Genomic DNA, 16,101 nt, shown 5'->3' on the forward strand with positions numbered 1-16,101 from the left:
AGAATTTTGGTTTTCCAGAAAAACCTACCTCACTAAAAAATGCTATAAAAAATATTGTAAAATGGAAAAAAAGAAAAAATAGTGCGCAACATTTTTGGAAAATGTTGGCTTCAAATGTCGAATTTACTGCATTTTTATGGAGAATTAATGCACATATCTTATCTGCCAAATGTAGGGAAACTCAAGCAGTTTTTGGATATCCTAGAACCCATTCTAATTTTTTTTTAACTGCTTCAGAATTGAAGAGAGAATCTTCTTTCTAATTCTCATTTTTATGATTTTTTTTTTTTGATGTTTTTCGATCCATGTAGTTAGATTTTTTTTTTTTAATCTCTTCTAGTTCATATCTTATCTGCCAAATGTAGGGAAACTCAAGCAGTTTTTGGATATCTTAGAACCCATTCTAATTTTTTTTTAACTGCTTCAGAATTGGAGAGAGAATCTTCTTTCTAATTCTCATTTTTATGAGTTTTTTTTTTGATGTTTTTTTGATCCATGTAGTTAGATTATTATTTTTTTTAATCTCTCCTAGTTTGAACTTTGAAGCTGGACTTTTTGTTTCTTCCCCTTTCTCCAAATTTTATTTAAAAAACATGGTTGGGGAAGAAAAAAAATCCCTTCTTTGGGGGATTTTTTTTGGCAGCAGCTTGTTGCCGCCGGGACACGTGGGCGTCCACATGAGGGTGGCGACGCTGGGGACGGCGCCACGTGGTCACCGAGCATGTCACGCGGCGTGTCTGCGCTTTGGTTGGCAGCGAGACATGCCGGTGGCGACCCTGCCGGGTTCCGAAACCTCCTGTGCCCAAAAGGACAGCTCCTCCCCCCTACGGCTCCAACTATTAAATTAATTACTAAAACCTCTTATCTTTCTACAGCTGAGGGTAAACGGGATGGTTCTAGCATCAGCTTTAATTTTAAACTTAAAAGCACAAGATTCATACTCGAAGCAAGCACCAGGAGTGACTCTTTCCGCCTGGGTCACTTCAGTTCGTTTCTTTTGACTCTCTTTCTTCGCAATCAGCAAGCACCCGGGGTGAATCTTTCCACTTTCCATGGTGCTTCCTTATCGTCCTTGTAACTACTGTTTGCTTTAATAATATTTGTAACGAAGAAGTGTCTTACTTCATTTACATTTCAAATAAAATTGATTCATGCTCGATGAATATTATGTTGATGCTATTTGTCCGTTGAAAGATGGAAATGTAAACTAGTAACTAAGTAATTATATTCTCGCAGAAGTTAAGCATTTGTATTACTTTTCTCCTTGCAGTACTATGAGCATATGTGCAAACATATCAGTTATTTGCCAGATATATTTTGGATACTTATACAAGACTAAGAAACTCAAATAATACCTTCTAACTAGCCATTTTAAATAAGATCTTGGGTTGCGACAAATAGTATCATAGTGCACCTGGCCCATGACCTATATAAACTAAGGAATACTGTAGCATAAGTATATTTGAGCTGATCGTGTTGTTTGTGATTGGATTTGAATGGATTTAGATGTTTAGCTTGACGAGGACGTCAGAGTTTAAATAGAGAAGTATGTGAGGATCCATGCTGACGTATGTTTAGTTCTGCATTAGTTATTCATTAGATAAATTTATAACTAACGAACTCAAATAATATTTTCTGTATAGCATTTTTTGGTAAGGTCCTAAGTTGTGACAAGTATACTTCAAAAGATGTTATCGGATTTGATTTTGGAGGTGATGGAGTACTTTTTATTTGCCTAATCATGAATTTTGATTATATTTCCTTTATATTAGTGCCAAAATATTTTAAATATTTTTTGTTAATTTGATTTTTTTTATTGGCTAGGAAGGCTATTAAGGAGATTATTCAGAGCATTAGTGGGCTCTTTATTCACCAAATCATCCGGCTAATGACAAAAATGACTCCAAGCTTAGATCAATGGGCAATGGTCAGTGGCCTTAGCCCATACATGGTTGTGAACCTGCACCCTAGAAATCAAGATCAAGTCTCCCCCCCCTCCGCAAGTAACACCAAACGAGATGACACTTTTTATCACGACGATGCTCCCTAGTTTAATGATCCGTACAAGCTTTCAAGGTGATAAGACTTGCTCAAGAAATTTGTCTGTACAATCTAGCCGACATGTGATGCTTTTGAAGATTTAAAAATGGATTTTGGCTTGTGACCGTTGCCTCTTCTTCTCCATCCTCTTAGTCAAAGAACTACTTTTAAGATCCTCCACTCCCACAATGCTTAACCGAGTTCCAAAGAGCTCAGGCTCCAATACCCAGTTCCCAATGATTTGAGTTCCTAATTTTGGGTATAGTTCACATAAGACCAAGATTTTGTGTGGCTTTCTTACTGGAGTTCATAAGATAGTCATTTTCAAGAGGAGTGCGATGGCTGTACGGATGCCACAACACAGTAATTGGTGGTTTTCTTAGTCCCATGTTGCATGCTAATGCATGAGTGTGTTTGCTTTGGACTTCGGTTTGGTTTCCATTGTGAGTTGCAGGCTTTCCAAGCCTATATATAGCTGCTGAAAGCTTAGGACGCGACCTCTGGAGGAGATGCTTGTGCCTATTGTCTCTTTTTGAACACCCTGAATCTCGAAAGAAAATTACAGTCCATCATGAAATCCGAACTAGGATCTCATAAGTGGATAGATTAGCTAGGTGCCTTACTCAAAAAAGTTTATTTTGTTACTAGCCCTACAAATAAGTTAATGAGTCAGAAGACCTATTCTTTGATAGCTTGTTCATAATCCAAGAATCTACTTACCATTGGCCCCCCAAATCTAGCCAGCTTGTTCATAATGAGGACTAGGGGAGCTATTTAGGATGACCATGTCCCATTCACCCTGGCCCAAAATCTATTTAGGGGAGCTAGAGTATGTTCTAGAAGTAGAAAAACATGTGGTTCAACTCAGGGCCGGTCTAATCCTTAGACGATTGAGGCGGTCGCCTAAGGCCCCGATCCAAAGAAGACCTACCGCAGAAAAGGCCTCAAAGACAAAATAGAAGGAAAAAAAAGACCTCTCTTAGTGAATTCGCCTTAGGCCGGTCCAATGCAGAAAAGGCCTCAAAGACAAAAGAAAAAGAAAAAATGCCCTTCTTAGTGAGTTCGCCTTAGGCTTCCAAATGCATTGAGCCACTCCTGGTTCAACTCCTCGCATCATAAGAGTTCCATTTTTGCACTCTTTCGGGATAACTCATAAAATTTGGAACTCTATTCAGGACTTTTTTTTTTCCATTATCAATGCAGGATATCTAATCCACTTCTCTAGCTTAATATGTGAAACCTCTTTGACAAATGCAACATGTCAATAGCCCATAATCCATGGTCCTTGCCATGCACGCAACCAACAAAAAAACCTTGGCTTTGCAGGTGATAAGCTCATGGTGCTCATTACTCCCAATCCTTGGTCCTTCTCATGGGCCAATGATCGCCCGGAGTCCCTCGTAAGGCTCTGCGTCGAGTTCGGCGAGTGTTGCGACGAATTTGACGGCTTGATGAGTGTGGAGGTGTCATGGCCATGCGATTCTTCGTATGGCAAGGGGAGGGATTTTCTCTCCAGTTGAGACTCGCTTTGCTCTTATATTTGTTCGTTTCTGGTATTATTGGTACTGGTCCTGGTAGTGTAATGTTTCAAATGAAGGTACCAGCAGACCATTTCATTTATTAGGTGGATGTGGATTGCTTCCTTCCTTCTACAATGAGTCAACGAGCATTTATTTGGTTTATGCTAATTCCTTGGTTTTTCTAGCTATCTTACTTATGTACATGGAAGATTGTTAATCTCAAAAAAAAAAAAAAAAAAAAAAAAAAAGAGAGGAAAGGTCCACGTATAAATGTGTCTTGGTGTATTCTATAGGCCAAAAATGACTCCATAAACTGGTTTATGATAGCTTACAAGGGTGTTGTCGCTTTCTTTGTTCAAGACCGACTTTAACACCATTGGAAATCCATTGCTTGTCCTACTTGTATTAGAAATCTATTCCTAGTTTATTTTTATCTCCTGTTTCAATCTAGTTAGAATAGCTTGTCTTTTAGTGCTAGTCCACTTTGCTAGGTTGAGCCTTGGGTTTAATATATTTGTGTTTGTTTTTTAGTTGAAGTGAGATAAAAATATTTTTATTTTGTACTGCAAAAGAGTGAGAGATATTCTCTTTAGTGAGGTGTTAGAGAGCCTTCTTGTGTGGGCTCAATTTTTTTAATAAAATATTTTTTTTCTTTGGTATTTATTCTAGATCTTGAACCGGGGCCAATGTATTTTAGGTAACGTGTCATTTTGCATAGTATCAGAGCTATAGGTTTTAAGATTGGTAGTTCATATGCATGTCATTCTATATGATATCAGAGCTATAGGTTTTCATGAGATTGGTGGCTTATATATTTTTAGTTCCACGTGGTATTAAAGCAAGATTAAAGAGTGGTTGAGTGGTTTGCAACTTCGATCAGATTTATTTGGAGCGTAATTTTTAGAGCGACAATTTGATTGTGATGGTTTCTATGTTCAAAACTCAACGTGATTGAAGTGATTCTAATAATTCGCTGTACAATGATGCAAGCATATGGACTCTTGTTTTGGTGATTCAAGAGGTGAATCATTATGACTGATGCTATTACCTTCTAATTTAATGGGTTCAACATGCTTGACCTCACCAATATAAATATGGTTGTTTTTGTTACATTGCTTCTTTTTGTGAGTTGAACAACACTTGTTATCCAATTTAGAAAAGTATTATCAACTCTTGTTTGATAGGGTTTATGGAATATTTTGGATGAGTCAACAATGACGCCAACAAATGCTCTCAATAATGTGGTTGCGAGAAAGTGGAATTTAAAATCTCAGAAGGTAATGTGAATTATTTAAGTTTCAGTTAATAGCAAAAATTATCTAAATATTCAAAATGTAAAGGATCTAAAGAAAGTATGGGATATTCTCATAATCATCCACTTAAGTTCTGGCAAGGCAAGACATCACAAACGAAAATTACCTGAAGAGTGCATTGACTCCAAGCTTTCATGAAAATCTAGAAGAAGAACAAAATTAGTTTAAAAATGAAAACTTAAAGCAGGGGAGTCTGATTAGTTAGATACTAGAGCAAGTTTGGAAGAATCAGGGCATAGCAAAATTGATCAGCTCAAAAATCAACCAAGTCCAAAAGAAAATCTGAAGTAGAAAGGGCTTGATCAAATGGATGTTCTATCAAGTTCAGAAAAGATCATGTTTGAAGGACCAGTTGATTCTAAAATTACTCAAAAGAGTCAAAAAATACTATAGTTGATCCGATCATAGAAATTCATATTAAGAGTTAAATTATGCAGAAAAGTCTTGTGCTAAAGCTATCCAATATGTGGAAGTTTCATTTAGAGATTTAGTCAGTTATAAGGATGAAAAATTAACTAATTTTGAAGTAGCTTCAGAGCAATCAATAAGAAGATATATATGGTATGTATGATTCTTGTTATGCCTTAGTGTTTAACAAAGTTTTTGGTACATGAGTTAATTTTGAAGCTACTCCAAAGTTCAAGCTATTAAAATACTCAATGCAAGAGGATTTGATTTCATGTTTGGAAGAAGAAAAATATATGTAGATATATGGAGCAACACAAGTGGGGGCATGTAAGTATAGTCAAAATTTTGTTATTGATTTTACTTATTTGTAAGTAATGGCCAATGCTCACCGTTATTGTAGCCGGCAACTTGATGTTTCTTGGCACAAGCTAAACATTCGATGGAATCTTAGCATAATGACTATAGAGTCAATACTGAGGGAAAGTGTCGGACGGCATCGTCGATTTTGATACATACTTTGAAGAAGACAAGTTCGTGAAGGAATTATTATTTGAGCCAACAAAAAAAATTCTACTATTCAATTATTGGATTAATAAGTTGTTATATATTGCTGTTACTGTGGCACAAATGGAAATAGCTATTGTGGTGTTTCATGATATTAACAAGTTCAGTGTTGCTGGCATAAACTTCGCAATGAGGGGGAGAGTTGGAAGTCCATTGCTTGTCCTACTTGTACTAAAATTCTATTCCTAGTTTATCTTTATTTTTTATTTCAATCTAGCTGGAATAGTTTGTCTTTCAGTGGTGGTCCATTTTGTTAGATTGGGTCTTAAGTTTAATATATTTAAGTTATTTTTTAATTAGAGTTAGATAGCGATGTTTTTGTCTTGAGTGGGAAAAGAGGGGGGAGAAAATGAGAGGTGCCATGTTTAGTAAGACATGTGTAGCTTAATTTTTTTAATAAAATATTTTTTTCTATCTTCTATTTTTTTTCGTCGAGCTTTTTTTTCTTCTATTTTTTTTGGTATTTGTTCTGAATCTTGGACCAGTACAGCCGATCTATTTCGGGCATACCTGATTGTACAGACACTTCACTATAAAATGTCAGTCGAGTTGAGAATTGGCACTGGTTCAGAATTCATTATACCCAAACAACCTGCACAGATTTACAGTATGTCGGTTTTACACAATTTAGTTCATAGATATGTATGCAAGAAATCCAATATGATGCATACCACCAGGCTGAGAAACATATCTGCTAGGCCTCATGAACCATGTCCACATGTAACTTAGATTCCAAAGATCCATCGTTCATCTAATAATCATTAAAACGAAAAATAAAGGCCATTGTCTTTCCAAATCATCCTCTGCCTGAATTTTTTCCGATGTTCGCTGCAGTGGCGCCCATTACTAGCCAAGTGGTTCTCCATTGATTTCCTTGATCAAAACCATGGCCATTATTAACCAATATAACAATTTCTCTCAAGGGTTCATTTGAAAACATCACTATTGAGAAATGATTATGTTATATTTTAGATTCATACCTCTGTATATTAACATGCAAAATTATTAATTAGTAAATGTAAAAAATATAAGCCATAAAAAGATCAAAAAAATTACATGCTCAACCTTATACCCAAAAATTAAAACAAAATAGTGGTTAAATAATCACCACTATTAGTGCTATCCCCATATATACATATATATATATATATAATATAATAACCAGATTATCATCGCATTTGCCTATGATAACCATGTTCTTTCTAGGTGCTTTCATCTCTTTGGGAGAATTGAGAAATATCAAGCATCTTTGTTCTATTTTGACTAATTTCTTCTGCCTCCACATTCTTGGAGAAGCTAATCATGCAACGCTAAAACATTGCAAGCTTGGAGCAATCTGAAAGGATTGGTTTGAAGACTCTCCTCCTATATTATTTTATTGTATCGGGGTAAAATACCAGGCTAATTTTAGCGTCACCAATTTGATTGCCAGGGTGATCTCTGTGGTAACATCATATTAAAACAGTTAAACTGGGCCCTCATAAATTGCTAGCCCAAGCTTGGCCTATATCCAAATTGGGCTAGCTCTTCCTCTCTCCAAGCTTGCATAGACAAACTGGCTGAGGTGGCCCAGTCCAATGTGCTATTCCTAAATGAAGCTAGGATGGGGAATTTCGATTTCTCTCATGTTAAAGCCCACTTTCACAAAGAAAAGGGCAAAAAACACTCTTTCGAGATTTGGTGGTGACTATTCTTGCCAATGTAATAAATCTCAATGTATCACCCATTTGAAGGATAATATTTTGGAGTTAAGTAGTTTAAACTATTAATTATATAACTCAATATTAAGTCTTATAAGGAAGGAGCATCATGTTTGCTATTGAATCTAATATATAAAGGGGGAGAGAGATATCTCATAGGATTAGTATACTCATATTTTAACTTTGAATTCTTGTCTTTAAGATTAAATTTAAATACATCAAACAAAATCAAATCAAAGATTATAAGTTAAACAAAACACAACATATCCAAAATTCTTAAATGATGGTTCTACATATCGCCACCAACACCAAGGAGAATTTTACTTGTTGTACAATGTAATTTTTATAGATGAAAGATGTATACTTAAGATCTTTAGCTTGCAAGTTAGGCAGAAGGGTCGAGTTCAATTTTTATTGGAGTTAGCTATTGAAAGATAGGATGGGTACAGGATAGAAAAATAAAAATTAGCATTTCTAATTTTAAAAAAATCCAAAATTTTCTTCTCTATTAAAATCTCAATTTGCATTAGTATCAAGCACTCCTAATACAATAATATGAAAATCTTAGTTCTATTATCTTGACCAATAGAAATTGATAAAATATGAGATATCAATCGAGATATTTCTACCATTTTTATTTTTAAAAATAGGCTATTTAATTAATAAACCTTGAAATGAATATTTAAGTATAGTTAATGATTTTGGAATTACTATATTACTTAAGATATGTACCATTCAAGATTATAATATAGTGAGAGCGACACGGATTACTAGTAACGAGTGGTTATTTTATTGCCAAAAAAATGGAGAATCAATTTTTCAATCAGAAAAAGAACTATTTTTTTTTATGATACTTAATTAAGATTAAGTATCATTAATCTGGATCGTTAGAAAAATCAGAACACGGTTGATCCTGCAATAATCAATTTGAGATTTGTGCAAATGGATGAATGAGTTTATAGTGCTTCGAGACATCTGCAGGGTGTAATCCAATGGTTCATGTCGGTGAAAGAAGATGAATTAATATTATTATTATTATTTGGGGTAAAGTTTACAAACAACTAGAACAACCCCTTTGGCCAAAACCAAATCCGGAAACCGGTCGGACCCATTTGTCCAAAATTCAAAGACCCGAACAACGCTTATTGGTCCCATCCATCAAGACGATCACAATTGCAGGGATCGCAGATAAGGGTGTTTTCGTCATCGTAGCCAAGAACAGGGATTGAGACGTAATATTCCCTTTCTTTCCTCCATATAAATAAGTTCTAGGGTTTTAGCGGGCTGCCGCCGCCTCTCTTCCGCTACAGCCACCGCCGCTGCTCGCGTCTCCTTCCCGCGCTCGAAGGCCCTCCTTCGCCTGATTCAATCATGGCCGAGCAGGTCAGATCTAATCGCTGCTATCTCCCTTATTTCGCGAGTTTTCCGCCGCTTCTTTTCCCTTATTTTTCGAGGTTTTCTTTTAGAAATTTGCGATTGCTTCTCTTTTCTTTCGAGTCTTGTGTTTATTTTAATACATTATCATTAGAAAGAGAAAAGACGAAGGGTTCCAATCTCCATCCTGGAATTTGAGAGAACCGTAGATAGATCTAGAGGTTTTGGATTCCATTAGTCAGATTTTAGGCATTTAAGTGAGTTCCAAGCTCGCATTAAATCATACTTTGAGTTTTATTTTTGTTCATTTCTAATTCATACAAAAATCATGTTTCTTCTGAGCTTTGAATTGATCACTGTCCATTAGGTCATCTGCGTGTTATTGTAAATTTTTGTCAGTTGGAATCACGTGATAATGTCATTTTGCATATTTTTGAGTTATTTACAACGATTTTCTGACCTTGTTTATATAACAATATTAAGAACAATCGATCAAAGATCCTCTTTTTACGTTTCGCAAGAAATTCCTGAATTTAAATTCTTTTTCTGTTTTAAATAAGCATGTTGGCTGATAATTGAAGAGTTGGAGTCGTTGACTTGATTGAATGTAGCACCTTGCTTTTTCTTTATTTTTCTAAATGATGGCAACTCAGGTTTTTCTGTGCTTCAGTTCTTTATTCTCCCCCCCCCCCCCAAAAAAAAAAGATTTGCTGAACTGCACTTTATTAAGTGAAGTGATGAATGAAACGGTCCTTTTGTAGTTTATTTTTTCCTGCTCAAGTCAGAGTAGTGAATCTGCTCGGAATCATTATTTGCAGTTCTGACTTTTTCTTCTTTCTGTTGCTTTAATCGTTTTTTTCATGCAGACCGAGAGGGCATTTCTGAAGCAACCGAAGGTGTTTCTCTGGTAAGAAAATTGATTTTATAGAATTGCTGATTCTTCGTTCATAGTTGCGTACATGTTAATATGATGACTGCTGTGAATGTTCCAGCTCAAAGAAGGCTGGGAAGGGAAAGAGGCCTGGTAAGGGTGGGAACAGATTTTGGAAGAGCATTGGGCTTGGATTTAAGACTCCCAGAGAAGCCATTGAAGGTCTGGTCTCTGACAATTCGTTCTCTTATTGTGCTTAGATCTAATATTTGAAGAACAATTTTATGTTGCTTCGATGGGTGTATCCTGGCTGTGCTTTGGGGTCTGTTTGGTTAAATATTTCAAGTGATTACCTAGAATTTTGAGAGTTATGGTTTTTGTGCTTTTGTTTTAATCTGTGTGGTTTCTCTACTATTATCTGGCTATGTGATTGGAAAGTCGCAAGCCCCACCTGGTAAATAACTGCATATGATGGGGGTCAATTTCATTTGAACATGTAAAATTCAGTTTGATGAATAGCTGCAATCAAGGGAGAGAAAGGGCATTTACTCCCCTATATAGGAAGCAGGGGGTTATTAGGTTTATATGTGTAGTCACGGTAGTTCTCAGGCCTTCTGAATAGTCAATGATATTGGAAACTGAAAAAAATAATCTCGGGCACATTGAAAATGGTGGATCCTGTTTATGTTAGCGCAAAGTGTTGAGGCTTGGTGCAAAATTCTGTTCTTGTTCTGAGGGATCCTCTAGTGGAAGTGTTGGGACATCAACTGTCAGCTATTTCAAGTGCTAGATAAGGTTGTTTCAAAATATTTAAGCACGTGTAATCAAGTGTCACATTGTTTTCCTTTCTTGTGATGTGACAAAAATGTGCTTTTGATATAAAGTACCATTTTAAATTTGATATATTGATACATATGAAAGACATGCTTTACTAATTGTTTATATTGTAAGAAAATGTGACGGTTTCATTTCTTAGGTAATCTACCAACTTTGATACTTGGAGCTGTTTCAAATATTTTGGTAACACTATTCTAGTCCATCATATCTTTAGTCTAGCTCTTGACATATTTTTTTTGGTGTACAGCTCTTGACATATTTGTGAACCACAGAAATGGAAGGATATTGTGGTGATTTTGTTTTGTATTATGGAGGAGGTGAGCGTATGCAAGGACCATGTGGCTTTGAATGAAAGGGTGTAAGAGATAGATGATCTTTGTCTCTTATTGGTGGTTATTATCGTGCTATTATTATGAATGATGAGATGAATGGTTGATTAGGGGGCACACAAGCCAATCTAGTTTGAGCTCCATTTGGCTTGCTTGTTCTAGAATGCAGCCAAGTACCCTTTTTGTACATGGGGCTAACTTAATTAGCTAGTTGTTTTTGCTTATAGCAAAAATTCCTTGGGCTTGCATGCCATCCGTTAACTGCAATGGAAGTGAGTTGTAGGTGCAAGGAAGCGAGCTGCTCTTAAAAAAAATTATAATAGGAAGTGATTAGGGAGCGGGTGTCAGTTCAAGTTTCCTCGGAGAATCTGAAGCGGGTGCAGCAACTTAGGTAGAATGTTCCTTTTACTAGGATGCTACCTACTAGACTAGCTAGTTATGACTTTCTATGCCTTGTTGCTAATCATGACCAGTCCGGTCACTTTTCCTTAGGTTCTTGACATGTGTTACTAAAAAACAGATCCTAACTGTCTAATGCATTCAACAACTTGCAATCTCAAACTTCAAAAATACATGCATATATATGTATATTCTCTTTTTATTCATATTACCAGCATCAACTTTCACCACTTACCTTAATTTGGAGGAATTGGTCCATGCATCTATCAGTAGTGTTAGGGGATTTAATCAGAAACTTGAGCATTCTACAAAATCAACAATTTAGAAGGTTTGGATCACAAAATTTAGCACATAATGCCTTGATCTAGGCCTTTCAAGTTCTAACCTCAATCTGAGCAGATTATCTCAGGTTTCTTTTTCTTTTTTTACACCTGAATCAACGACCTGGTTGCAACCATGATGTTGGTCTTGACTTTAGGCAACCCAACCTAATTATGACCCAACCAAACAAAATCATATATATATATATATATATATATATATATTCTATATTATATGTTAGATAATATTGTTACATATTCTGTATTCCAGTATTGTAACATATACTAGTGTAAACATATGTTTTAGGTCCATTTTTATATCTTAATCGACATAATGGGGTTCAAAAGAGCTGGGAGGAGAGGCCTGTCACTCTCCAAAATCCTATTTTTTTCCATTCCTTCCCTTGATCCTTCCCTCTGCATCTGATCCTTCATCCTGCAACTGGAACGGTCAGCCACCAGCTTGATAAGTCCATTCGCTCTTGCCACGTCTCTCGCACTGAGAGGAATGAAGTTGGTGCATAATCTGAGTTCTTCTTGATGGGGCATTGTTATTGGAAACTTTTGATAGACTGCATCAACGCTACTATCTGTATCCTCCACACCTCCCCCTTGGGGTTGCATATCATCATGTCAATTTGGTTCGTAAACTCTTTCCATCAATACTGTTATCTGGGCAGATGAGGAATCTCATATTTTTAATGGGTAATTTGCATCTGAAGCATCTTAGTGATGTTACCTATTATCACCTTGGAGATCTGATGCCCCTTCACAATTTTTATCTCTTTTCTGTTTGTTTTTTATTTTTTTCCTGATAACTGGGTGTTTTCTCTTTTTCTTTCTTTATCTTGCTTTTTGATGTTTCTTATGTGATAGTTCTAGTTTTTTTTATAAGTTACACATTTTTACTGATTCTGCAAATGGTGAAGATAAGTGAGATGATGGTTAATTTGTTTCCCTATTGGTTTGACGGCCAAAATGATGGCTGTTGTTGTATTAGCTCTATCTGATCACTCTTCCATTCTCTAATCCATCAAGCCTTTTGTTTTTTATTTATAAATGTATGTTTTAATTGAAAAAATATAATTGTATCCTTTATTTTTCTATTATTGTGTTGCACATGTAATTGGTGTCTGGATTTGGATATTTTATTATTATTCCTCCACACCTCTGAACTCATCCCCGGTCACCAACAATTCCCTTCCATCCTCAGTACCATCCAATGCAGGCCCCTAACCATTAATTGGCTTGTGTCGGGTGGGTTGCGTACCCAAAGTTCAGTATTCCTTCACCCCTCTGAACTCATCCCCAGTCACCAACAATGCCCTTCTATCCTCAGTACCCTCCAATGCAGGCCCCTAACCGTTAATTGGGTTGAGTCGGGTGGGTTGCGTACCCAAAGCTCAGCTAGGTTTGGTTCAGGTTTGTTTCTTTTTTGCACCAATCCATAAGTTTGATTGGGTATTTAAATTGTTGGATTTTGGTTGATCTGACTTGTTATACTACAGGCCTAACATGATCTCTTGTGCTGATCCTGTATGAATAGAATATAACATTTGTCTTGATTAAGAATTAATTTAGGTATGAATATTCTGTCAATTCTTGCAACTACTTGGTCAATAGATTTTTGGTTCATATATTAAACTTTTTAAAGTTAGATGTACTGTCTTCTAGCAGCAAGAAGATTGAATTTCTAGTATAGTTTCTAGTTTCTTTTTTCAATAATAATGGGCGATCTTGCATGGTGTTGAACTCATTAGCCATTGCAGCATTATCCATGCTTAAAAATTTGTCCTTTTGATAATTCTTTTTCCTTGATAATGACCTTTTTAGTGAATCCTTTCATGCAATGTATTCTTGGGGCTCCATTTTAGACCCTCTGTGAACCCACATTAATCTGTTCACTGTTGAGCATGCTTATGATGAACTCAAATCTTTGTCGCATATTTACTTAGCAGTATCATCTATGCTATAATGTAGAACAAGGGAAGATAAATTTTGTGGGCTTCTACTTGAAAATATGTTGAAGATCTTGTTTTACATTTTGATATGCATTAATCTGTTCACTGTTGAGCATGCTTATGATGAACTCAAATCTTTGTCACATATTTACTTTGCAGTATCATCTATGCTATAATGTAGAACAAGGGAAGATAAATTTTGTGGTTTCTACTTGAAAATATGTTGAAGATCTTGTTTTATATTTTGATATGCATTAATGTATTGTATTGGGTGGGCTTTCTCTAATTGATTTCATCTCTGTCAAACAGCTAAGTATGTTTTCCATTTTTTCTGATTTTCTTGTGTCTCTTTTACAAAAGAAACCCTATACATTGATTTGTGGCAGTTGTGAGTCTTCCATGGAGGCATCCCATTGCTAGCTTTAGCATGATGTTGAATTTTTTAATACAAAGTGTCTTTTGCCTAAAGAAAAATTTAACATGAAATACTTTGTCCTTACTATTTTGATTTGCTTGCAGGAACCTATATTGACAAGAAATGTCCATTCACCGGTAATGTTTCAATTAGGGGTCGCATTTTGGCGGGCACATGCCACAGTGCCAAGATGAACAGAACCATAATTGTGCGCCGAAACTACCTTCACTATGTGAAGAAATATCAAAGGCAAGTGAAAGAACATCCTGTTTTCTTGATTCTTTGATAGATTGGAAATCAACTAGCTTTCCTTGTTTCCAGGTATGAGAAGAGGCACTCAAATATAGCAGCGCATGCATCACCCTGTTTCCGTGTGAAGGAAGGGGACCATGTAATCATCGGGCAGTGCAGGTAAGCTTCTCATAATTGTAGACATAATGGGGATGATGTTATGTTGTGGGCATGCCAGATATGCCATCAGCTCATATGGACGATGCAGGTGGCAGATCTAGCACCGTCTGAAACTTTCATTCCTGCTCTCCTTAAGAGAGCATTGCTGTGTCACATAAGCCAGTTATTTCATCTCTGTATATTCTAGCATAGTGGCATATAAAACAGCCTATTTCATTTCCCTCGATTATGCTAGACTCTGGTTTATCATAATCTGGCAACCAAGGTTGGAAGATTGTTGTAGACATAGTCGCACCAAATTATTATCAACTGTGTGCGCAAAATTCATTTAATTGTAATGTTTGATATTCTATCTGCCCAGGCCATTGGCAAAGACTGTGAGGTTCAATGTGTTGAAAGTCATTCCAGCTGGCTTAAAAAGTGGCGGCGGCAAGAAGGCTTTTGCTGCAATCTGAAGTGGTCTTTAAGGTTCAGAGAGTATTGAGATGTGTCCAGTTAGAACTTTTTATTGAGAGATTGATGTTAGAGCAGACATGTTTGGCTTTTAAATTTCATTTTGGGTACTTGCGTTCACTGAAATATTCATGTAAGGTTTTGATTGGATCATTGAAGTTTGAAAGGATTGAACTTATTGCATTCAGAATTTTGAACCCCTATTTGGAAGGCCTTATGAGTTATGATGCGCAAATTTGGAATCTGAACTCTTTTATATGGTATCCCATAAGTTACTGCAAATTGGCTCAAGTGCTATGCCATATTTGATGGAATCAATGTTGAAATTCTGATTAGCTTCACTCCATGTAAACGTTCTGAAAGGATTAGCTGGGAAAATCAGAATGGAGACAATTATATTTTAACTTATGGTTTCCCATGTATCGCCCCAATCATGAATATTTTTATCTGGGAAATCAGAAGAAAACTGTGCAAACCTTACTCATGATTTTTCATGCATCCCCTCATTCATGAATATTTCTTTCAGGGCATGTGACATTTCTTCCAATGGTTGGTGGAATATTTGGGCTCTGGCTCATGAATGGACAGTTGTTGCATTGTTGCAGCCTCCTTGCGGCAACCTTCAAGGCAGCAGCAGCTTCCATTGCTGTCAATTTGGTGCAGGGTATCAAGCAACCTTGCAATGCAGTATATTATTAATAGTCTCAACCTTCTGATGTTACCAGATCAAGGAGGAAAATTTTTTATTGGAAATCTGAACCCTTAGCAACAAGAGCTTCACAAACATTAAACCTTGAGTTGTTTCTTAAAAAAAATAAATTGCATTGACAAAAAAGACATAGGATTTGATCTTCAAGTGTTTTGGACAATTATTATTACTTTTACTAGTACTAGTATTACTATAATTACTGTTATTATTATTACAATTAGTAGTATAGAGGGAAAGGATCAAATAATTGGAAAATTCTACTCAAATTACGAACCCCAATACCAAAATTTCTAAGGTTCTACAAGCTTCCATTGCCAAAGAAAGGGGAAATTATGTAACATTGTAATTGTAACTTCAAAGATGTGCAACATCACAAATATCATAAAAGTCTAGTTGTTCTAGGTACCTCTTTACAAAGATTTTCTTATAACATGAATACTTAATTTTCTCAAACCCATAATACATCAATTATTAATT

The 16,101-nt window shown here is 35.9% G+C and overlaps 1 protein-coding gene and 2 non-coding genes across 3 annotated transcripts; all 3 read left to right on the forward strand.

The window, feature by feature from the left end:
* The first annotated feature begins 8,791 nt into the window (after nucleotides 1-8,791).
* Nucleotides 8,792-15,118, forward strand: LOC103723847 (small ribosomal subunit protein uS17-like). The gene is made up of 6 exons (XM_008814914.5): nucleotides 8,792-8,928; nucleotides 9,786-9,826; nucleotides 9,912-10,012; nucleotides 14,156-14,300; nucleotides 14,373-14,462; nucleotides 14,824-15,118. Exons 1-6 carry the CDS (start codon nucleotides 8,917-8,919, stop codon nucleotides 14,915-14,917), a joined length of 483 nt encoding a protein of 160 aa, XP_008813136.1. The 5' UTR covers nucleotides 8,792-8,916; the 3' UTR covers nucleotides 14,918-15,118.
* Nucleotides 12,347-12,445, forward strand: LOC113461053 (small nucleolar RNA Z101). Its single transcript, XR_003383028.3, has one exon. It is a non-coding gene; the product is annotated as a small nucleolar RNA Z101 (small nucleolar RNA).
* LOC113461054 (small nucleolar RNA Z102/R77) lies at nucleotides 12,607-12,691 on the forward strand. The gene has a single exon (XR_003383029.1). It is a non-coding gene; the product is annotated as a small nucleolar RNA Z102/R77 (small nucleolar RNA).
* Nucleotides 15,119-16,101: the final 983 nt, after the last annotated feature.

This window comes from Phoenix dactylifera, chromosome 11 (genome assembly GCF_051530095.1).
Source record: "Phoenix dactylifera cultivar Ajwa chromosome 11, Ajwa_hap1_PhDact_Kaust_v1.1, whole genome shotgun sequence".
NCBI classification, from domain to species: Eukaryota; Viridiplantae; Streptophyta; class Magnoliopsida; order Arecales; family Arecaceae; genus Phoenix; species Phoenix dactylifera.